Source organism: Charadrius vociferus, unplaced genomic scaffold (genome assembly GCF_000708025.1).
Source record: "Charadrius vociferus isolate BGI_N301 unplaced genomic scaffold, ASM70802v2 scaffold253, whole genome shotgun sequence".
Lineage (NCBI taxonomy): Eukaryota > Metazoa > Chordata > Aves > Charadriiformes > Charadriidae > Charadrius > Charadrius vociferus.
The window spans coordinates 1-25,148 of NW_009647826.1; the positions used below are offsets into that span (position 1 = coordinate 1).

At 37.9% G+C, this 25,148-nt stretch overlaps 1 protein-coding gene across 1 annotated transcript in view; it reads right to left on the reverse strand.

Annotated features, from left to right (window-relative positions):
• Window positions 1-360: 360 nt before the first annotated feature.
• Window positions 361-25,148, reverse strand: part of LOC104284147 (N-alpha-acetyltransferase 16, NatA auxiliary subunit) — a gene marked incomplete at its 3' end in the record, with an annotated part of 47,771 nt that continues 22,983 nt past the window's right edge. Inside the window, exons 9-12 of the mRNA XM_009882435.1 lie at window positions 3,174-3,246; window positions 2,772-2,941; window positions 2,259-2,411; window positions 361-489 (exon numbers count right to left, since the gene is read on the reverse strand). Of these exons, the coding sequence (XP_009880737.1) occupies window positions 361-489; window positions 2,259-2,411; window positions 2,772-2,941; window positions 3,174-3,246 (525 nt within the window). The remainder of the gene's footprint in view (window positions 490-2,258; window positions 2,412-2,771; window positions 2,942-3,173; window positions 3,247-25,148) is intronic.

The window sequence follows — 25,148 nt, forward strand, 5'->3', positions numbered from 1 at the left end:
TAATAATGTGATTGTTGAAAGACTTAGGCACTCTTTAAAAGCCAAGTGAAATGTGATTATCTGATTAAAAAAAACAGTTGGCAAAAGACGGCATAAAGTTAATGTACAAATGGTTGTGTAGTTAGGAGACATAATATTTTACATTGAATCCTTTCCACTTCAAATAATATTTTTTCACATAATAGCTAGGGATGACATCTTATCCATCACAATAAATCACCAAGTATTAACCTGTTATTGAAAACCATTATATGAGAAACTTTATATGCAAAGAAAGTCATGCTGATTATATCAGCAAATATCTTCATTAGTGTGTGAGAAATACTGGGAAAGAAATTGATGGTGTTTGCACCTACTTACCCTTTCTACTTCGTGGCATTTTTTCAAGGCATCACCATACTTCCCTAGCCTTTGATAAGCTGCAGCACATTCAGTCTGGAACCACATACACTGCATCTCGTTTAGGTTTTCCATAGCAGAAGTTCCTTCCTGAAATAAGTGTCATTATCCCTTTTTGCTATTATAATTTACCAGCTGCTTCTTTCAACTATGGCTAGTTTCAGTCCATTAGTAGGAAACAATCAATCCTTCAACTACTTGGAATACAATAGAAAATGGATATAACCACCCAGAGACTGAGAATAATACTTGTGTTACCCTATGCTCCCCAAGATAGAAAGGAATAGATTTAAATGATAAAAATTATCTGAACAAGATTAGTGTCTCAGATTTTTAAGATTAACTCATGCTGTATACACAGCCTTACTTTTACAATGTGGAGGCAGAAAACAATATTATTGTAAAAAAAAAAATTTAAGTTCAGTGGATAATTTTTGGTCTTTTTTCCTCTGTCAGATAAATGGTGTCCACTAGTCTAAAAATCCACTAATATTTACTGCTTTATCACATAGCATGAATAATTCTAAGTTTCTCAGAACTTGTTACTCTAAATAAAGGAATACCATTACAAGAAAAAAATCCTAGTATTTATTCTCTATAGTTTCAATACTCTAGATTAAGGATAAACAAACTGGAAGCACATTCCACATATCACGAATGCTGGCCACCGAATTTTCAGAATAGTCTTTATGCTAGAAAGAAAACCCAGTTCAACTCACAACACAATTATTTAGGATCAGATTTATGCTATCTTATCCCAATATCTATGCTAGAGTTCTGTACTTCTTGCTCTAACACTTCCGACAAGCACACACGATGAATTTTAGTAACCAAATTTTTAATCGTTCCTAGAAATATCTAGGCAGCTCAGATTCACTTTTAAGTGTTTTCATACCTAAAATTAAAAGAATTAAAGAGCCTAATTCATTTATGTGCTCCAGGACATCACACCAAGCAGCCGTCTTCATATTTAGTTACAAAAATAATACAGAAGTCTGGCCTTTATAAACCTAAGTTTTGTTCCACGTCAAAAATATACAATTTAAAGTGCTTACCCCATCTTTTAAGGATAGGATTTGCTTTAACAACATTTTTTTCTGTAGTGCTAGCTTAAAGGAATGAAATGTTCAAGTCAAAATTAATTTATGTTAATGCTAAATCATAGTGAACACGGTGCACATTCTTGTACAGTTAGCTCAGATGGTATTACTGGGAAACAGCAGGTTTGGCAAACAAGGTATTCATCAGATACATTTCTGGAGAGGTACACAGAAGTACGGCAATAAAAAAACCCACACTTCTGGACGACTACCTTTGAACAACTATTTTTTGCAGTATTTACTGGGTCCATACAGCTGGATCCAGCTCTGGGGCCCCCAGCACAAGAGGGACATGGGCCTGCTACAGCAAGTCCAGCGGAGGGCCATGAAAAAAATCAAAATCACCAGGGCCTGTACTGACAGGACAAGGGGTAACAGTTTTAAACTTAAAGAGCCTAGGTTTAGATTGGAACATAAGGCAGTTCTTTACTGTGAGAACATTGAGGCACCAGCTGCCCAAAGAAGTTGTGGATGCCCCATCACTGGAAGAGTTCAAGGCCAGGCTGGATGGGGCTTTGAGCAACCTGGTCTAGTGGAAGGTGTCCCTGCCCATGGCAGCAGGGTTGGACTAGATCTTTAAAAGGTCCCTTCCAATTCAAACCGTTCTATGCTTCTATATAGTTACTTACCACTGAGTGTAAGAGCATTATCCTGAAAATGAACACTCATAAAAGATATTTTTTATTTTGGTCAAGTTACATGGGTGAAAAATAAACTGCCAGAGGGAAACAAAACATCTCTTTGAGGCCATATACCTACCCTTGTGAATTTAGAGCACATCTCCTCTGCATCCTTCACCATATTTGCTCGCAGCATGTATTTAGCACATTTAGAATTGATAAATCGGTCTGCAGTATCCAAAGACTGTGCTTCATCCATCCATTTGGCAGCTTCCTTGAGGTTACCTACATGCTGTTAGGGAGAAATTAAATACTTGACTTTCAGTATAAGCCTGCTATTAACCAGCTCCTGAAATCTACAGTTACTGGTACCTCTCCCTCAGAAATAACAAGAGGCATTATTATTGTTTGCTCCCCCCTTCCACTCAGATTTTTTTCCAGAATGACAATTTGATGTAAGTTGCTTTGCAAAACCCTAAACAAAAGGGTTTTCATTTTCTTCCTGACAAAACAGTGCCCCAAAAAAACCCCGCATGTAAACCATTGGCCATAACCATTGCTAACTGAAATACTATCTACACATTCACACCAGTTAGATGGCTTGAGTTTTTTTATAAGTTAGGTATTCTACAAGTCCAAATTCACTTCTTACCTTGTAAATTTTTGCTTTTAAATAGAATAGTTCTATTAATGTTGGAGTGCTTGCAATTGCAGCATTAATGTAATCCAAGGCCAAAGAACACTGGCCAAGTTTGTCAAAGTGCTGTGCCAGGAAATAGCGAACCCAAAGCAGTGTTGTTGGGGGCTCTTTCTCTCCATTTTCTGCAACAAAAATGGAAAAAGTTACAGTAAGGTTGAAGACTTCATTTGAAAAACAAACACAAAAAAACAAAGCTTGGAAAAAATCACCTAATATTTCTTGTAATGCATTCATTTACTATAAGGTATCACAACTATTTTCTTGCAAGAAGTATCAGTGCTTTAACAGTTCTTGAGAACTGCCATAAACAGTATTAGTAATTACAGTGTAATTAATAAGACCATAGAAACTCACCACATGTACTAAAAAGGTCACAAGTTTTCAAAGAGGCTTCATAACCAGTAACGAGTTCTTGGATTGTAGAAACCTGTGTATAAAAAAAAAAATCAACTTAATTTATGCTTTATCATGTTTACATAGATTAACACACTGAAAAATACTTAGGCAAAATTAAAGAAACTATACTAAAATAAGTACTTAGTTTGGAAAAAATTGGATATATCCTCATATAGTTTACTTCACCTTTCACAAGCTATCTTTGATCACCCATTTTAACTGGTGATACGGCAGGGAAACGGGTGTAATCTTTGGCAGCTTACAGCAGAAAGTAACCAAGTACATTTGATTAATATCCTTTTAAAGTTGTATTTTGGAATTTTTATTTATTTATGCTATTATGTTTTTAAGCTTCCAAACTGAGCCAAGTGAAGAAAGGTGCTTCGGAAAAGACTCTGCATGAACTTCCCGTAACAATGAAGATATAGAAGAGACTTTGTGGTTTTCTGACAGGCTGATATGTACTCTTAAAGATTTTTTTTTTTTATTTTTGTTTAAAGGTACTGTTGCCTAGAATATGGACTGCATCATTTACATAAAAATGTATGTATTGATAGATTTAAGGCTAATATTTTCTGAAATCAGACCTTCTCAACAACACTGTTGTTCATTCCAATGCTGAAGACTCAGAATTAGCCTAGGCAGTTCTGAACTCACACTATACAAGTTTGACATTTACAACACATACAAATGTTAGTATCTGTGCATTTCATGACAACGAACTATTGCAATACCAGGTCCACAGCATAGAAGTGCCATGTTAAATTTCAAGCATTTATGAAATGCTCAGCCAGCCTGTTTTGCAGCTTCATTCTAAATGTGCCTGCCATATCCAGCAAGTAACCAGCCTCTTAAGAAAACAAGAAAAATACTAAAGAAAAGAATATGATCTGTGTATATACACCCAAAACACAGAAGAGACTTAAAGTAAGATCTGAGTGTAAGCATAGCAGGATAATGGCTACATTCACCAATTGGGTGAAACCTATAGATGGTAAAAACCTAAAGTTTCAATGGTTAAAAGTAAGATGATCCTACATTAAAAAAGTCACTTGCAAGAGTAAGAAAAATATCATAGAGAGAGCAAAACATAAAAAAAGAAGGATTTGACAAAGCATGCATCCACTTCAAGATGCACTTTGGGAAAGGAAGAATAAATCGTGTTCTAGAAAATCAAAGTATACAGTTTTGAAGGATACTACCTTATTTAACCTAATTCAACACAATAGACAAGAAATGTCAAACGTTTTGTTTCAAAGAGAGCAGAGAAGATGACACACTCAAGTCATACACAGCCCGTGTAAAAGCCTCAAAGTGTAATAAATCATTTAAACACACACATTCTGCAAAGCTCTGGGCAAATCTCATAAGAAGTGGTTCCTGGTAGCAAAATCTCAAATACAATAAAGTGTTACTAGACTTCAAATAACTACAAAGTGATAAAGGAACGTGAAGAAGTCACAACTGAAAGGACAAAGGCAAATAAACGCATTAAGCTGTTCTCTGACCTCAAACATATATTTACTAAAAGAAACCTTCAGCTACCTCAGAAAATCTTTGAAGATTCTCTTCTCTAAAATGAATTTAAATGCAGAAGTAAGCATCTGCTTCATGTAGCAGGCATGCAATGCATGTGTGCAACAGAGGAAGTATTATTTCCTTGCTGCTTTTCACTGCAACTTCGAAAGTTATTCTCATCTGGCTGTTCGTAGACTCAAATTTCTTTGAGACCAGTCAGCTTTGCTCGACTGCAAGTGAACTGTGTGTAAAGGGGCAAAGACCCCTTTATTTCCTTAATAAACACATCCCACCTCTACCAAACTCTACACTTTTTTTTTTTTCCCCCACGCTAATGCACACTTGGGAGTATGGCTTCACAGCTGGACAAAGACAATGCTGCCACCAAAATGAATGGCACCACCATCTCTGAGCCAGATCTGCCTGGTTTGGGTGAGTGCTAGTGGCTGTATCCAGGGTTGCAAGTCATTTACTCCCTGCTTTATCTCAGCATACAGATGCCCAATTACGAGTTCCATCATCAGGGGAGCCCGCAGCAGAAAGACCTGGGACACTGAGGCAGTAAGAAAGCTTCTCTTCCTAGCTGAAGGATCTTCAATCAGCTTCCTGCAACAGTGAAATCAAATCCTCTAATCCTGAGGTGATGGAGAACACCAAACTGTACCATGTTTTAAAAGTTGACAAGTTCTTCCAAAATCAGAATTCTGCAGTGGTTTTGGCTTCTACATTTCAAGAAACTACACTGGAACTGTCATTCTGAAAACTACTTTGAACAACACATTTGGAAACAAGTATTCCGTGAAATCACCAGCTACAAAAATAACACAATCAGGTAGGTAGGTTACTGCAGACATCCTTGATAAAAATTACAGTATCTTTGTTTCTCATGACTACCCAGAATCTTCTTCCTCCCTTTTATGCTTATGCTTCCATCTCTCACTAGTAATTTAGGAAAATAATTCCAGGTTCATGTGCTGCTTCAGGGAAGAAATGATCTGGAAATATGAACCTTAATTTCTGTGTCCATACTAACTGCAAATTTAGTAGTAAAATCTGTTTCTTGGATTTACTACCATCTATTATTATTTGTATTCTAGAGTCACCACTGCCATCTTGAAGGCAATAATTTTTCACTATTTCTAAATACTACAGCATTCTTCAGAAGGATCCTTTTACAATTTGTAAAAAAAAAAAATAAATAATCAATCTGAGGTATCTAGAACTACCATGATAACTGATCATGAGTTAATTTAAAATGGTACTATTCTAGGAAAAAATTTTCAGTTATTCCCTTGCCATGGATCTGAAAAAGCTTAAGGTATTACAAAAGTGTAACTGAAGTCATCAGCAAATCTCAGGTTTTGTTATGACAAGAATGGAGCCAATTCCAGAACTGGGGCCACCAGTTTCAGAAGCCTCTTAAGTAATCAAAATTCAAACTTCATACCTTTTCATAGGTCACCACCTACAACTTTTATTTCATTATGAAAGAACGATGAGCTAAGCAGCATGAATGCAAGGAGGAAAATGGGCTTTAGCCTTCCCCATTAGTATAGACAAGTGCTCATTTTCCCTCCTATACCTTATGTAAAGACTGAAACAGCGCACGCTCACAAACCAGTACAGATTCTTGTCAAGTGTAATAATCTTGAAAGTTAAGAAAGCATTTTCCACACTCCATACCACCTGAAGCAAAGACTCCTCAAAAGCCAGAATGGTGGGGTTTTTTTCTTATTCCTATGCAGTTTATTTCAACTGGGAATGATGGTTTCATAAAAACAAACTTTGAGTAAATGCCTTGAAATACATATTTGAGAAATACAAACTGAGACCGAAATAAGTATCATGCATACCCATCTTAATATTTTTAAACTGTAAGCAACGGGAACACAATTCACTTGAACCCCAATTCTGAATTACCTTTTCCCGTAAGCATTAGTTTTTACTTAACTCATTATACTATGAAGCATTTGTGTCCTCTTTAGTAAGGGACAGCCTAAGGAGAAGTTATTGTTTTCCAGATAACTGGCTGATGGCTAGAATTCTTTTGTCATCACTTGTATCTACTACAATCCTCGTTTGATTATTTTTTTTTCTATACTCCATATAGGAGGTAAGTTGAATGGAATGACAAAGGAATAGAGGTAGAGAAAGGCAATATAGAAATGTTTAAGAAACATACATAACAAAGGCGAGGTGAAATACATAATAAAAATGAAACCAACAGTGCACTAGCACAAAGCAGGGATGCAAATTTTTCAAAAAGGCTCAAACTCTGGTTCTTTACTATGGAAGTTAAATTATTAAATTGTCTATCCTACTATTACAGCAGTTGGGCAAAATTTTATAACAGACTTCTATTTCAATGACAACCTTCAAAACACTAATACTGTATTTCCTTCTTCAATGAAACAACTGCAAGAAAAGGAACTGAATTATCAGTACCAATCATACAGAAATATTGTAATGTACTATAAAGTGGTCAGACTTGAGCTGTGTCAATAACTTTTTTTTTAAAAAAGGATTCAACTTATTAATTTAGCAGTCACAACCACTACATTTAAGTTTTGGGGTTTTCTTCAGCAACTGCCATTATAAATCAGTAAGAAGTTACCATCACTTCCATTGCACAAATAGATTAAAAGGTACTGTAGGCAGTTTCAGAAGCAATCCATAGGTTTAATATTTGGCACAGGTTTGAGTCCCTGCCTTTCAAATTCTTGAGAACATGTTTAATATTAATCTGCACTGTTCTCCAAGGCAAACAACCAAAAGCAAAGGTTCGAATACTGCTACTAAGATATAAATTTCAAGATGCATCTACAAAGCTGCCCAAACAAGAAAATATGCCACTGCCCTGTAGATATAGATGCAGTGGTTGTCTTAAGAAAATTTAGTTACGCATTAGTGCAGAAGAATCTTCAAGCAAATCCCAGAAATACTTTAGGAAGATGTGCTTTTATAAAAAGATTTAACTGTTACAAAACTCATACATATTTACACTACTTCAACACAGACAAGGGCTACATTATCTTGCCCTGAACACCATCAACAACGAAAAGAATACAAAACAGTGGGGATGAATAAAAAGACAGTGGACAGGAACAAGATCACACTTAACTTGGCACAAATATTTGTAGAGTGACATTTAAATCACTAAAATGGCCCATCATCATCATGCAAACGGATCACTACTCGGAGACTGACACTTCAGAAAACCACTTTGACTGTTTCCTTATGGAATGCCTAATAATCATACATACCAGAAGCTAAGTATTTGCATGTTGTTGTTTTGCAGTTGTGGGGTTTTTGTTTGTGCTTTTTTAATAAAAGAACTGAAAATTTTCAAGACTAGCTATTCGAAATTCTGTACTGCATCCAGAATAATTTTAATTATTCAGTTACTTTAATGAGTAACATTCTCCTCCTTCAAACAGCTGCACAGTCCACTGCAACCCATTCCAAAACAGTAACTGGTATCTTTAAGAGGATGCTGCTGTCTCAGAAAATAGTCCAACCCTGCCTCTGTGTCAAATCCACAAGCTTCTGAAATGTCAGTGTTTCAAGTTGTACCTTGTTCTTCAAACAGAATTCAATGGATGCTACAAGTTTGAGAGCCCCATAAGAGAGCTGAAGACTTTCCCATGTGGAAACACTGGCTAATCCCTTTAATAACCTTCCACAAAGGGCTAGAGGAGAAAATTAACCAACAGTTCTCCAGCTTCCAGTAGGTGACCCAGTGAGGCTTCTCTTAAGAAACTTCTGGCTATTTACTTCTCAGTAATTACAGCAGACAGCTATTGAAAAAATAGAACTATCACAAGAACCTACCCACATTCATCTGTCTCAGAAAGCTCTTGAATTAAACTGTAAGAGAAAGATGACATAGAAGGATCATTCTATATTCACAAGCCATCTATCAGTACTTGGACTGGAAAAAACGAAGACCTGAAAGTATGGGTGCTTCTTGTTCCCCATCTACACAAACACAGGCTCACACAAACACACAACTCCTTTGAGACACCCAATCCTGAGGCAGTACATAAAACCTTTGGTTGCAGAAAAAAGATTTCTAACATCCAGGAACCAGAACTGCCAAACAGGTATCCTCCAAACAGTGGCGTGAAAGTTCAAACTCTGAGTTTTGGCACGAATACCAGCTATATCCTGTACAGGCATTCCCTTCACTTCAGGGGCAGTTGTTAAATGGAGCACTACCTTCCTGAATTTCAGTTTGCAGACAATATTAAAGACAACTGTAGCCCTTCCTGAGGAGGGGGATGGGTTGCTGCCAAACTTTACTGCCTCCTTCAAAATAAGGGAGTCATTTCACAGAAACATCTTCTCTTATATTGATAAAGGACTTCTGTTCTAGGAAAAAGACATCTACTGCAGAAGGGCCTGAAAAAGAGAGGGAGAACAGCAGGTAGAAGGGGATACCCTTTATGAACTTGCTAATCTTCCACAGGATGAAGGGTCTTCTGTGCTGGAAATGAAACAGAATGTTTCCTAAGACAGATGTTCTCAATTGTGCTATCTGACAATTTGGCTCGAAGTCAGACAGCTGCATTTTCTTATGATTCAAAGTGTCAATATGGGTGGTCTTCACCACTGGGAAGCTTGATTTATCAGCTGGTTCTGACGATCTAGACTGGGAGAAGGACTGCAAAAAACAACCTGCAAAGGCAGTATATTTCTGCACATTGCATTTTCACTTAAGGTGAAAGGATGCATAAAGGAAAGAAAGAAGAGCACATGTTCTTGCCCTTCAAAGAAAAGTTATGCCATCTGTCCTTGAAACTTGGAATTGAACAACCTTTATGCTTAAATAGAGAATTCACCGAAGTAGTTAGTTTCCTGAAGGAAACTTGTTTCTTGCAGGTAGTGTGCATGGTGCTGACAACAGTGGGCCTGCAGGTCACAGAAACTGATCCCAAAGCACCACGTGATTTGCCATCAACAAATCAAACATCTCTGAATCCTGTGAGTACTTATTTGAATAAACAACTCCTAAAGGTGCAACAATTCCACTTTAATAGCTGAAAAGTATGTCTCAAAACTGAGTAAGTCATTCTCTTTGTTTTGATCTGAGAGTATGATTGAATTTTGACTGTTTTTCCTATCACCAGTATTTTAAGTAGTGGTACTTGAGCAAAGCTTTCTGGTTCCCTCAGTAAGCACAGCATTCTTTATTCAGGAGAATGGGGTGTAGTTGAGTTTGTGACATCATTTTTCCAGCACAGCATGAGAGGCATCCACCAGAATTGCTAAGAATCCTTATTTCTGTGTGAGAAATTGCAATAGTTGTACTTTTCAAAATTCTAGAAAATATTTGCAAATTGTTTTGATACAGAGTACCCAAAGCAAATCCCTGTTGTGCGGCTTCAAAACAGTCATCATTTTCTAGAAAAGATAGGATACCTAAAGATTGAATGACAAACTAAGCCTTTCAACACCCTGGCGAAGTGTTTTCCCTGGGCCAGAAGAAAACCATGTTGACATTAACAGATAAAGTCCTTGTGGCCAAGTTATTAGCAGTATCTTTCACAAGACACAAAGAAGTACCCAGTACATACCCTGAAGTAATACCCTAAATGCCACACGGGAAACAGAAGCGATAATAAAAAACAGTCCATAAGAGTGCTATGTCAATACTTGGAAGACTTTGCTACAACAAGGTGTTATCTAAGAGAAATAAGAAGGTGCTCCCAATGCACAGAAGCAGTATCAACGGACCCTGAAAAATATTTATGAACTTAGTACCAAATAAGTCAAGACAGAAAAAACAGAAAGCAGTTGCTGGCTCACAGTTCTGGAGAAAGCCTTTGATGACATCCCTGAAGGTGCTTAAAAAAAGGGTAGATGTGGTACCTGGGGACATGGTTTAGAAGTGGTTTTGTCAGGGTAGGTTAGTTAATGGTTGGGCTTGATCTTAAAGGTCCCTTCCAACCTCAGCAATTCTATGATTCTATGACAACATTCTGAAGATGGCTCATGGCTGGTCAGTGGCACACAGTAACAGTACTAAACCACCCCTTTCTTGAGTTGTCTCTACTATCAGTGCATTTCCCAGGCAGTGCTAATCATTTACACACACACGCAAAGCCAGCCATCACAGAGCCTGAAAGCCAGGGAGCTGAACCCACAAAAGAGGAATACAATAAAGAATTGGTTCCTTGCTTTTCTTCTGATGCTTTGCTCTCCGCGCCATTTGAAACAGAACCTTCCCCAGAAACAGCTTAGCATTAAAAAAAAAACCCTTTGAATACAATGATGCCACAAAGAAGAACACATTCTAAAGTAGTATTTCTTGAATACTTCTGTTTCAAAACTCCCTTTTGCTCACTTTATTACTTGTGATGGAAGAGACAGACAGACAGCTTGTGAAGGAACCATACCCCCTTCTCTAGGTCGCTAGGGACACAGTACAGGAGGATCCTGGGTTCAGAGCCAGTTAAACTCTGTCCACATGGTCAATTTGCAACCTGAAGTCCCTGTCTCTACAAATGCAGACACTTAGATGTGAGCTTTGAGGCCCGAAAAATATTATGACTGGTAGCAGAGACGCACTTCTGATGATCTATTGTATCTAGCATGGCCCTACCACATGATTAACCGTATTTCAATCCAGGGCGCTCTGACCGTACCTTTCTGGATGGAAATACAGAAAGATAAGGAAGGAAATTTCAAATAAAGCAGCTGCCAACAGACTCAAAGAGAAAAATGCTCATCAATTCAATTAACCGTATTGAGGGAAAGAAGGGGGGCAGGGGGCGACAGACACAGGGACGGGACAGAGGAGACGACGCACACATGATACAGCTTAACTAAGACAAGAAGCATCTTCATCTATAGCCAAGAGGTGACCAGCATGAATTGAGCTGTGCTTTTTAATTGAGGCAGCAAAGAACAGAGCACATGAAACACAAGCCAGCTGGCACACTTGCACTGCATAAAAGGTCTGAGTTCAGACTTTTCCAGTATATTCACACAGGAAGGTGTATATGAGCAGCCACCTAAAGAAGTTCTACTTCCTATGGCTTACCATAAATTTAACAAAAAAATACTTAAGATCACAACATTTATAAACTTACACAGTTCACAGAAGAACCAAAAAACCTCTTCAGCAAGGCTCACACTTTTTTTTTTAAAGCAATGTTCCTCCATTATTTAAAGAAGGTCCCAGCTAGCTACTTTAAACAGAAGATACTGACACTCAGATTTATCAGTGTAAAAAGCAGAAGGTGTAGGGTACGCAGATGAGTGAATATTTCCATTTTCGCTCAAAGCAGCTATACACTGACTTGCAACAACTTCCTTAGTCTCACTTGAAAAGTTTCTGCTCCACAACTCGTTGTATAGCTCATACGTATTTACCCCACCCAATGAGGTATGAGCCACAGAACAAGCCCATAGAGACTATTCAAATAAATTACTCCAATTGTGAAAGGCTATTCAGCCTCATACAGAGAATTTCCATTGTTTACATTTTACTGTGGCTAACATCTGAACACAATAAAAATTACAATCCATTAAAAATTATTTTACCACTTCATGCCATGCAAGTATAAATGGGAAAACATGACACGCAGCCTTCTACTCAACACAAGTCTCCTTAAATTTCTTAGCATCTATATGTGTCGAAGATATATAAGTATGTTTCTGTAAGAAGCTGTAGTATTTTGTACAACATCCAATTAAGGTGTTGCTTTGAAACTTAATAGTTTAGATGTAGATGCACCTATTTTTAAATTTATTCAATTAAGCCACCAATACTCACTTCTGCTTCCCTAAGCACTGTTAAATGTGTGCGTATACTCACGCATACACAGAGCAAGACAAAAAAAATCTGTCACTTGCAGTAAAACACACATCTAAAGCAAAGTTCCACAGTCTTTTTAAATTGACCTAAATGAGAATCAACTGCCAAAAAAAACCCCAACCAACCAACCACCACCCAGTGGGTTTTCATTCAGATCTGTTCCTTGATATAGTTCGCTAAGCAGCTGCACAGAACCTTGCACCCCCTTTCAGTGTAAACCTAGATATTCTACAGTCAACTTCAAGCACCTGTAAAAAACACCTTTCTAGTCAGCTTGCCATTGGCCACCTTGACCCAGCTAGTAGAAATTTATTCTTTCCTTTTCTATAAAGCTAATGCTATGGTATCATGGTTAGTCACTAACTTCAGCATTTCTCAGTGTGTGGTGGCTAAGCTGACGTAATTCTCAGGCATTTCACCAAAGAGCTACCAGATTATAAAGACCGTCTAGCCACAAAGCATTAACTGTGTGGTATCATACTTAAACAAAACAGAATAAAAGAGGCAAAAAACTAACCCACCCCACAACCTGGGAAGGTTACAGATTTTATTCATTCCCTGACCATCTAAGAAACCAGTGACATGTTCTGTAAGCAGTAAAAAAAGGTAGCCTTCTATTAGATAAGTTTCTTTAGAGCTGTCTACACTCTGAGGAAGTTCACACATTTTGGTTAATTGTATATTTTCATAGAAAAAAAAAAAGAGATACAAGAGCTTTATTAGCTTTTAGATTTTTCTTGATGTTTAGGTTCCTTACAACTAAACACCTCCATTATTGACTTGTAATCATTTTAAATGTGAAATACATCTAATACAGTGTCAGATACACTCAGAATTTAAAGTTTGCTAAAAATTAAGCATAGCCAAAGCTCCTTTTCGCCCTGGATTAGGTCTGGAGGTGTGCCTTATGATACACATAATTGCTAGTAAACTGCATGTCTTCCCAAACAGTACAGCCACATTGCAGTAAGTTAGTGTGTAATCTGTATGCACTTGACTATATACACCACCAAATCCAACTCTGATTTAGCATCTCAAGATAATGCTAACTCACTGTGTAAGTGAGGATTACTGTTGCTGTCCATTGCTGCTAGCACTGGTAAGAGCTATTCCTGAAATAAAACAAGTGGTACTTTTTCCCTAGAGTCAATACCACCAATGAACACACAGGCTATTTGAAATACTAAACTCCAGAAGAAAATACTTCCTCCATTTATCTAAATAAGTTTAGTTTTTATTTGTCATTCAAAAAGTTACTTCTAACATGGTATTTTGTACACTTGCTCTGTTGAAACAGCTTTATTTCTTTTTTAGGGCACGTTATGTACAAACATAATGACATGGAAAGATTATAATACAAGTAGCATTTGATAAACATTGCAGTTGTTTTTTGACTTTGACAGAACCACAGAACATTTCCAGTCATATGTGACTGCACTAACCCATTTTCGTCCTTGAACACATGCACTAGAAACATATTTTGTGCCATATGTAACAGGCTTTGCACTTCTGAGTTATTCTCAGAGGAGAACTCTCAGCTAGGAGAAAGCTGCTCAATATACCAGCTCTGCAGAAAGCTGACTACTCAAGCAGAATGGCAAAAAAGTCACAACAAGAACATTCTTCATAAAGAACTTACTGCTGCTTGGGAAAGGTCTAGCACGTGTACGTTTACACACTGAAAGTAGAACTGCACAAGCCCTTTGGAGCTGTGCAACAGCATCAGAAGTATGAGACCCGTCTCATGTCAAACAAAAACTTCAAGTAGGATGACTATAAATACAAGAGACATGAATTCTAAGTGCTTCAAATGTAACAAGCTGAATATGAAAACAGCTCCTTAAAAGTTATTTTAAAAGCAATAGTCCTTTGATATCTTTATAAGCAAGCTGTTAGGCACCTATTTGGGATGGAAAAAAATGTAGTATTCAGCCAGACTTGGCTTAATTTTGAGATTGCTGGGAACTGTCAGAATTGCACAAATCTTTCCCATAAAATGGTAGCATCTTTCCATTTAGAAAATAAAAACATGACTTAAGTAATTAAATAGTTTTTCAAATTCAACTACACATCTAGCTATGTTATGTATAAAATATAAAGTTTAGCTTACCTCAAAAACTGAAAGAAACCTAAATGAAAATGTACACTGGCTCTAGGTGCAGCAAACACACTGCCTATAGTAAAAGCTACCGGACACTTCACAGTATGAACATTAGTGTTCAGCTGCATTATAAATATTAACTAATTTAAATGTGATGTTCATATCAGATTTCTATATAGGATATCTTTTTTGAAGTGAAAGCTAACACAGATTTGCAGTTCACAAAACCGTCAGTGAAGTTACACAATTTAGAAAACTTATGCAGGAACCTAGAGTTCACTAGGACAGCAACGCCACAGCCAGAACAGTCTTCCTGTCCCAGGAAAACTCTGCCACAGCGGCCAGGCTGCAAGATGTACAACACAAAATTAAAAGAAAAACCTAGGGACTGCACATAAGACTATTAAAGGCTTAATTTTTAAGTTTCTTTTCTGATTTTACTCTTCCAAATGCTGATCTTTCACTTCATTTTCAAAATAAGCTATGGAAATTTAGCATGCCAGTCTACTACTGAAGCCTGCATAATTTCAAGCAGCCTACTCTTATATCTGCTATTTCCAGTTACACAAAGATAGACCTCTAGGAAAAGCACATCGATTAAATATTAGACATCTTTCATCTAGGAATTAGCCCAAAAGGATAAACGGACTGTAAGTGGGATATGATTTTTCCCCAGATAAACTGTTACAGACATGACAGAGTCTTATGAAACAGACTCTTACAGGCAGAAAGTGATAAATCAAAGTTGTGCTAGGAGAGCACTTCATATGGAAGACTGAGGATCTGAAGTTAACCCTTTTTTTTTTTTTAATTCACTCCACCCCAAAGTAATCTACACTTAATAATGAACTGCAAATATCTGACATATTAAAAAAATGTTAGTTGTTTTAACTTAAGTGTAGCATAGAAGCAAAACAACACTAAAATTCAGCAATGACTGGCTAGCTCAGACTCATTGTTCTAAAAGCAGTCATATGCCCGAATTACACTAAAGACAACCAAGTTGCAAGGTACAAATCAAGGAGCTGCTCTAAAGTGACAGAAATACAGATAAACAACATAATACGAAGCACTTTGTTACACATTTTTTTCTGAAGACTGTTTGCCTCATTTAACATAGACCAGAGAGTGAATGAAATGAGAAAGAAATGGGATAATGTTCTATAAAAGTACTGACACCCCCAAAACAGATTTTTGCTTTCATTTTCCTATTGCCTTAACACATCGAGAATCAGATTTTTTTAACATGCTGAGTATTCCACATCAACTGAGGTCAGTGAATGCTTCTGAAGATAAACATCCCTGAAACTATAACTCTTGGGCTACATGCTCAATGCCTGCAGAATTTGGCCTTGACATCTTACTGCCTGTTTTAAATGTGTGAAGCATGGATAACACTCCCCCTCTTTATTGTATGTGTCAAGACTAATAACTTGAGATGTAACATAAGCCACAGCATATGAGAAGACTGCCAAACAAAAAGTTTGTGTTATACCACAGTATGTAAACACACTCAGAAAAATAGCATTCTCCATTTCAGAGCACTTGACTTTCTAGTTTTAGTATTACTCCTAATGATCCAGTCGTAAAATCGTTGACACAATGAAGTGAAGAACAGCAGTACAAGTTTGTACCGCAAGTTTTAAGACACTCATAAGAACACAAATTCAGAGCAAACCAATGTGCTAAGATATCACTGTGGTCATCACACAACTAATCTCATGAGCAACCTTTTATTTGAAAGCTTCTGGACAAGTTTAGGGACTGTGCAAGAGAAAACCAGTAATTTTGTATGAGCAGAGCATCAGTAGCAGCAACCGTGAGCAGAGATGTTAAAAGCATTTTTTGTGGGTCTTCAGGTGGGTATTTGGAGCAGTTATTCCCAATGTAGACCGCTCAGACTAAAAAAGCTCTCTTGATAAAGTAGTTTGTAAGTCAGCTGCTATACCTGTAAGCTCTTGGCTTACATGTTACCTCAGGGACCCAAATGGTAAAACACATTGATGGCTGACACTACCCATTCTCATGACAGAGTGGAAGCATCCTATCCCAGCAGTACCTACAATGAAGTTTCCGATTCTGCTTTCTCCACTTACTGTAAAATTTCCTTACTCCTCCTTAACAGAGTTATATAGCAGAAGTGTTATCTTTTGCTATGGAAGTACCAGTTGTTAACCAGATCCTGAGCAAGTCCACTTACCAGCTTTCCCCTCCTGGAATTTTAACTTAGAGACACTGCTTTCTAAAACTTGAATTAACAAAGTCAGTATGAACAAAAGGCTATCCTTGTTTGATCTTAGTGTTACTTCTTCTTAAAATGATTCAGAGGGGAACTAATTTTTTAACTTCCTTACACAATCCACCAATAGTTCACAGAGGGCATTCTAACTACAAAAACAGTTGCAGCTTGCTTTAAATTCCTTCAGCTTTCCACATCAAGGAAGGAAAATGCCTTCTTTCCTGAAAGGGATAAAGAAAGATCTTCACTGGAGACAGCCTACCTTCCTGTGTAGACAGTCTTACACCTTTTTTTGAGACTGTTGTTTCTGATGTTTCTTCCAGCCAGACATTTTCTCTCATCCAGTATTTCCTCACAGTCTCCATCTTTTTAGTTACTCAGAAAAAGGGCACATGTGCACTAATGTCGAGCTTCAACGGAATCAACCAACGCACCTGCAACACAATCGACGCAAACCTTGATGTTGACTAATTGAAGATCTTCACTCTTTGGATTTTTATCTCATGGGCACAGAGACCAGCACGAATGGGGAACCAAAGAGTATTTCTGAATATTGCTCAAGTACAGAGAGAACCCTTCTGGGGGAGGTGGGGGTAGCATTTCAAGATCCCTCTCTTTTCAGGAACAACAACAAATAAGGCTGTTCAGTTCTTTGTAATACATCTGGACAGCAGCTTACAGAATGTGAACATTACTATATCCCATGCAATTGCTTATACCTCAGGTTATTAGCTTCCAGCAGAAACATTCTGCCAAGATCCACAGCTATGTTCCTATGTTCACCCTGAACAGTAAGTTTGCATGAACAACAAAACTCATAATAACGCAGCGGCACTCCTAAATGCAACTTTTTGCTTCTTGAACATGCAAGAATGACTACAGTTTCTTCCTGACAGAATTTGTACTGTGCCAACTGTGTGAATTTTATTCAAGTACAAAGATATCAACATGATAAATGTAGTTTAAATAGCCATGTATGCTTGCTATTTCTACATTAAAATCAGCCTGATAAAAAAATTAATAAGCCTCTGTACTATATAGCAGGCTTTTTAAATTAAAGGTTTAGTGTTGTAGAAAATTCAAAGGGAATAGCTACTTTGCTGATACACATTTTTAATCATAACAAACTTCAGAAACTAAAGCACTAAGCAAAGAATAAAAGCTATATAACCACTTGTAGCATAAAAAAGGAAAAGCCCAGTAGCTAGATAGTAAGTCTCCTATACCAGAGAAAAGGATTGACACCCGTATCAAAGTAATGTACACACAGACTGTATTGCGTTGAGACATTTTCCTCGTAAACACTCCAAGTGTCTTAGCATGTAAATAAAACATATATTCAGTCACATTTCAAACCTTTTCATTCACACAGCAGTGAAGTGGTTATTCTAAAAGGCTCCACAAATCAAGAAAATGAAACTTTTCATACTATTTTAGAAGTATCAACCGTAAATTAAAAATTCCATTATATTCACATTTATTAAAGCCATGTTTTGTTCAGGTAACATTCCTAAAGTTCTAGAGGAAAGCAGGATATCTTGTTAGTAAAAAGCCCCAAAGCACAAACCCACAAGTTTCCTTATGTAGTGCGAAGCTGCCTTTTTATTATAGCCTGCCCTGCTATCCTCCCATATACGCCACTTGCTTAGAATTAACTCTTTTAGTTAGTCACCTACAATTCTTACTACTCAGTCCATGGTTAAAAGTGGCAAAGATGACAAATTCACTTTAAAATACAAGTTATGTCCACAGTATGCTTATGAATTGATGATGCAGAAGTTCAGTATTTTATGGCAAGATCAAGAGAATCAAGTGAATAAGTCCCCAAAAGCAGTATGAGAAGTACATGTTTTAAATAACGTTCTTAAAAGAAACTACTTTTTCCAGTATTAACTACAGTTCTTCAAAACACACTATCAATATTGATCCCACTACACACAGGCATCTCTCACACCATGCGATTTTTTTCTGAATGGTGCAGGTGGATCTTTCAAATGAGGACAGCCAGTATTTTCAGTTTTTACCTGTTCAATCCAACCACCTTTTAGATGCCACTGCAGAAATTGTTTGTTGAGCTAAAAGCGCAGCTACTAAGTAGTACAACATATTAAGAAAACTAAAACTAAGTACAAATTTAAAGCTGTACAGACTCAAAAACTGGTACTCAAACATCTGCACTGATCCTTCAGCAGAAACAGCAACTGAAGGACAAGGGTGGAATGGACAACTGGGAATGTGAACCACTCTCTGTGAGTCAGGGCCCTTAGATAATTCATTCTGAAGTGCATGACACTCCATGCATCAGTTCCCTGAGTAGCATCATCTGCTGGAGTCCTACAAGTTCTGTGCCCATTATTCTCACCTTCTATACACAGTATACAAAGATCACAAACTTTTCTAGCACAGAATTTATATAAATCGGGACTCCAAAATGAAGATGACAGGTCATGCGACTTGTGTTATCACCTCTCAGAGCCAGCTATTTTGGGGTAAAAGGCCACTGTAGAATACAGGACAGTAATAGGTACTTGGGATAACAAGTATAAGTAACAGTCATTAAAAATTGAAGTACTGATCTCCAAAATACAGCACCTCATTTAAAGACTAGCATATGACATTTGTCAAGCATTGAAAGCAACAGCTCCACTGAGCACCTCCCAACAGTTATATGTTAAAGCAGGAAGGCAAGAGTAAGAGCACAGCATACTCTGACCCCACCAGTGTCACACCAACCAGCCCTGCCACATAACATTACAAACATCAACAGGTTTGCTGGACCAAACGGTTTCCATCAGCAGGCAACTACTCAAGTTGAACATGAGCTACGTCCTCAGAAATAACCTGGACACAATTATGACTTTTTATCAGTGTCTCTTCTTCCACTTTTCCTTCACCAACTAGATGAAGGCAAACTCAACTTCAGTGAACAGCTACATCAACAGCTTGGCCAACTGACTGCTGATTTCTAAGTTCAAAGTATTCTTTATACAGCTGTTTCTCTTTACTTGAGACTACAAGCACATGATCACCAACACCACACCAAATGCACAACTACTACATTGTCTATTAGAATTTGCACTGTGGAACACTGCAGAAGTAAACAGGGATGCTAGACATGCCACTTAGGTCCAAAAAAATCAAGAGGACTACACTGAAACAGTGATTCGATCCCTCCATATCTATAGACAGGATCCTCAGCTTAACCTCATTTCACTCTTGAATAAACAACCTGCTCTTTTGGAAAGCACCTACCCCGAAGCAGCAATTACAGATGCTTCACTTGACATGTGGTAAACCATGCATGTACTTATTTAGGCTAATACTAAGGGAAAGTCTGCACTAATTCACCTGTGTTTGAAGTTAGTTTATTTCTAAAAGGCAGATTCTGTGATAAGTGCCTGTTTTAACCTGTGTGAACAGTCTGAGAAGGAAGGACAAAGCTCTAGGAATTTATTACAGCAGCTATGCTGGTAAACAGATACAAAAAATCACAAAGATTCCAAATCCAAGTACCCAGATTAGGTATCTCAATGCTTCTGTCTATAGACACTCATTATATTGGCACGTCTGTCTTTATTGTGCCTTTCTGCACTGTTTGCTATATGATCTTAGTGTTGCCAGACTTCCATAAAACACACTTGCCCCAATACTGAAGTACCAGTTGCAGATTAGCTTGCTGGCTAGCGAGTCAATGGCTACAAGCTGATCCTAGACTTGAAGGCAAAACCCAGTAAGAAGGTACTATCACAGAATGATTAAGGTTGGAAGAGACCTCTAGAGACTGCATAGTCCAACCCCCCTTTACAGAACAGGATCAGCTGAAGCAGATTACTCCTGTCTATGTCCAGTGACATTTTGACTGTCTCCAAGGATGACAACTCCACCAACTCTCTGAATAACCTGCTCCCAATGTTTGACAACCCTCATAAGAGTGTTTTCTTTTGCTCATATATTCTCTTATATTTTAAATTGTGTTCATAATACCTTGTCTGTTCACTAGACACCACCGAGAAGTATCTGGCTTTTTTCACTCTTGTCTTCAGATGTTTATACATGTAACATCCCACCCGAGCCTTTGCTACTCAAGACTAAACAATTCTAGCTCTCAGCTTGTCCTCATGTTCCAGACATTCAGGTCCCTTCATCAACTTTCTCTAGACTCTTTTCATTATGTCTATGTAGCTCTCGTGCAGGGGAGCCCAGAACTAGACCCAACACTCTAGATACGTCTCACCAGGGCTCAGGAGAGAAGGATCACCTCCCTCGACTTCACGGTTGTACTTTCACTAATGCAGCACAAGATACTGTTCACCTTCTTTGCTGCAAGGTACATTGCTGGCTCACATTCAGCTTGCTGTCTACCAGAACCCCCAGGTCCTTTTCTGCAAAGTTGCTTTCCAGCAGGTCAGTCCTCAGCCTAAACTGGAGCATGGGGTTATTCCTCCAAAGTGCAGGACCTGGTATTTCCCTTTGTTAAACTTTCTTTCAGCCCATCAAGGTCTTTCTGAATGACTGCACAATCCTGTCATGCATCAGCCACTCCTCCCAGTTTTGTATCATCTGCAAGGTTCTTGAGTGTTACGCTCTACCCCATCAACCATGTCATTAACAAAGATATTACATACTGTTGGCCCCAGTATTAACCCCCTGGGGACACTAGTTGGACTTCATGCTGCTGATCACAACACTGAGCCTGGCAGCTCAGCCAGTTTTCAGTCCACCTTATTGTCTACTAAGCTGTTCCTCAACAGTTTGTCTGTGTTACAGGAGACAGTGTCAAAAGCCTTGCTGAAGTCAAGATAGCATCAACCGCTCTCCCCTTGTCCACTGAGGTAGTAATTTTGCCACAGAAGGCTATCAAGTTGGTGAGGTATGACATCCCCTTCATAAACCCATCCTACCTACTCCCAGCCACACTTTGTCCTTTGTGTGTTTGGTAATGGTTTCCAGGATTATTTGCTCCATTAACTTCACAAGGATTGAGTTGAAGCTGACTGGCCCATAGCACCTCAGATCCTCCTTTTGGTACTTCCTGAAAACAGGAGTGACATTTGTTTTCCTCCGGTCCTCAGGAAACTCCAGCCATCATGATGACCATTCCAAAATTGAGTGGTAGTGCAGTGACATTGTCCAGCTCCCTCAGCAGTTGTGGATGCATTCCATCAGGTCTAATGGTCATGTGCACATCTAATTGGTTTCAAAGTTCTATAACCTGATCCTCCTCACTGAGATGCGTATGTTTAAGAATGCAATGAAAGTGACACCCGTATGCCCTCAAAAAGAAAGTATCACAGGAGTCCATTCTCTGTTGCCTTAGTATACAAAACGTATTACTTTTATCAGCAACTCTCAGAAGGCTTTAAGAAGATTTACCACAAGCGTTGAGCTTGAAATAAGAATGTTGTTAGAGATGACAAAAAAAGCATTATGATGAAAGGTGCTTTGAGCTTCTCTAGATTCTGCCTCATGAAGAGGTTTGAGTTTGGTTGAGTGTTTTTTTTTTTTTTAGCACAAGAGTGAAGTTGGCAATGAAGTCACTGACAATTTTAACCTTTTTCTTGGTTAGAAACAGGAATCCACTCTCAGATGTGCAACAGAATAGACACAAGTATCATCAAGACAGCACACTAAGGGCATCAACGAGGTATCAGTTGAGCAATCCACTGCTGTTTTGTTGCTCAAAAATATAGAATATATGCAGACACCTTAGAATTTCCTTCTGATCTAATGAGTGTCTTATCAGGAGAGTGAAGGAAACGTAGAAGATAGGAATAAAAGTAGCACCATATCCATGTTTGCCTTGGTGCTAGTGGATGTGGGAAGATGTAGGTTGAGAAGGAAAAAACCTACCAAGTACCTGCTTGGGACATGCCTTCCTCCCAGGATGACTAGGTATCTGCTGTACCTGCCAATTAAAGGCATAGATTCAATGCATGAAGGGTACAGTTTACACTAAACCCGCAGTTTAAACACTACCGTGAAGATGTTTAGCACAGAGTGCCTTCCCTCTCTAGGGAACTCTTCCCCCAGAGTTCTTCCATTTTGTGACAGAAATTATCTGAATAAAGTTAACAAGTGGGGAAAAAAAAAATCCCAAGAAACAAACATGGAATGAACTTAAAGAGTTTCACAGAGCAGTAGGACATTCACAGGGTTCCCTCTTGGTGTCTTGAACAACAGCGAGAACCAAGAGTGTGCTTCAAGAGGAACTGCACAAAGAGGCACAAGCTGGTATTTGAGAAGGTGACTGAACTCATGACAAGGCACATTTGCTTACTGTGGAATCTCTGTAACAGCTCCATATTCTAAAAGCTATTTTAAAATGAGACTTTCATGAAAAGAACCAGAAGTCGCTGGCATTTATTTTAATACATGAAACTATCCAACAGAATATAGAAACACTTCAAGTCTATATTCATATTTTCCCCATCTTAGTTTCTTCCTTCAAATTAGCAGCCATATATTAATGTAGATAACTAATTAAAAATTTAGTCATGTAGATTAATTAAAGCATGTTCCTCTGAAGAATGAATTTTCTATTTTTGACAGAAAACAGCAAATTGTTTCTGAATGACAGATAGCAATCACCTAAAACCACCACAAAAACATCAAGAATATTCTTATCCATTTGGTAAAATCATGCTTCATAATACACAGTAATGAAATCACTATCAGCTCAATCCAATACACACAGCTACAGTAAGAACTTATGCAGGAAAGTGGGTGAATTTTAATTTTCCTGAAGAGGTATCAAGAGGGTTTTTTTTGCATTTTGCTTGTGACTTTTGCCACATGTAAAAGATATTTCCCTGTGCTTGTTCCATACAAGAAGAGTTCCTCTATGTTATATTTGAGTCTGCTAGATGGTTTAGCAACTCAGAAGTTAGCTAGCTGACAGACTGAGTCAAAGACACTGTCCTTACAAAACATTACAAGATCAATTGAGAAAAATAAATACTCATCTCCAAATGCAAGTCTGTTCCTTAACGCTCGTAACCCGTACAGTCAGTCTCAGCTCTTGTTCAGACCAGCCATTTCCTTTCCTTTCTCCAACCCTAACAGGTAAGTAGAACCTGCTACAGTACTTCTTCCATTTGTGAGCTTTGTCTTTTATGTAACCACACTCACTTTACACTACTTCATCATGACCAAGAGTTTTCTCATTTAAAAAGCCCCAGGCTATATTTACAGCATTCCCTAGAGGCTGCCGTATAACAGAAGGAAGACGTGGCCAATTTCTTCACAACATACAGCAACTACTTCAAGAGTAATTTGAAACACACATACAGTGATGAACATTATTCTTACTGATTAAATATTTATTTAAACTAAGAACAAAGCCATCAAGACAGTGTTTCATCAAATGATTTCTCTAATATGCTGTAAGTAAAGAGTGATCTATGACTGAGTTTTAGCAATGATACACCACTGAACACACTCCATATAGTACTACAAACTTGTTTTGAATGAAACACTGGAAAATACAGTACGACTCAGTCTGACAGTCTCCATCACCCTCTAACTGATCTTTTCTTCAGCTGGAAAGACACAGAATCTGGCTGTGTACCAATGTAGCAAGTTAGGAGGCGATTAGCACATGCCTTTGGTATCTGTGAACAGGGAGCATAATAATAATTATCACTTGAGAAAAAAACTTGTGTCCTTACTCATCTACATTATGGGTAGAAAAATCAGTTGTCAATATTATAGAAAGTGATAAACATCTTTTCAGTTGGCCTTTGTCTAATATGTCCTCCCGTAATTCAATGTCTTTTTTTGATTATTTCAATAATAGAGTCATTTTATACTACAGCATGGTATAGAAGTGCACTCAACAGCTGGTGTCAGGTTTTTTGTTTGTTGGTTGTTTTTTTTTTTTTTTTAAACAGCATTTTAACAATCAAAAGCTCTATCCACAATACAATACATTTGACCAAGTTTAAGTGACAGTGCAGTTTCTAGGCACAAGACAATTATTTGCTTAATTTCTTCAAGCCCCTCACCCTTCAGCCTCTACTATTTACAATTCCCCCAGACTAACGGGCTTGACAAAGAGCAAGAAGCAGTCAAGGAACAGTTCCCATGCTACTTACCAGACTAGCATAACAGCACAAAACCTTCCTTAAGAATCACAATCTGAGATATAGGACACACTTCTAGTCTCTCTGAAACAACTCTGAGTGTAACAAGTATGGAAAAAGTAGTACCAGAGAGGGATTTTGTCAAACAATTCCCAGAACAAAAATGAGTGTA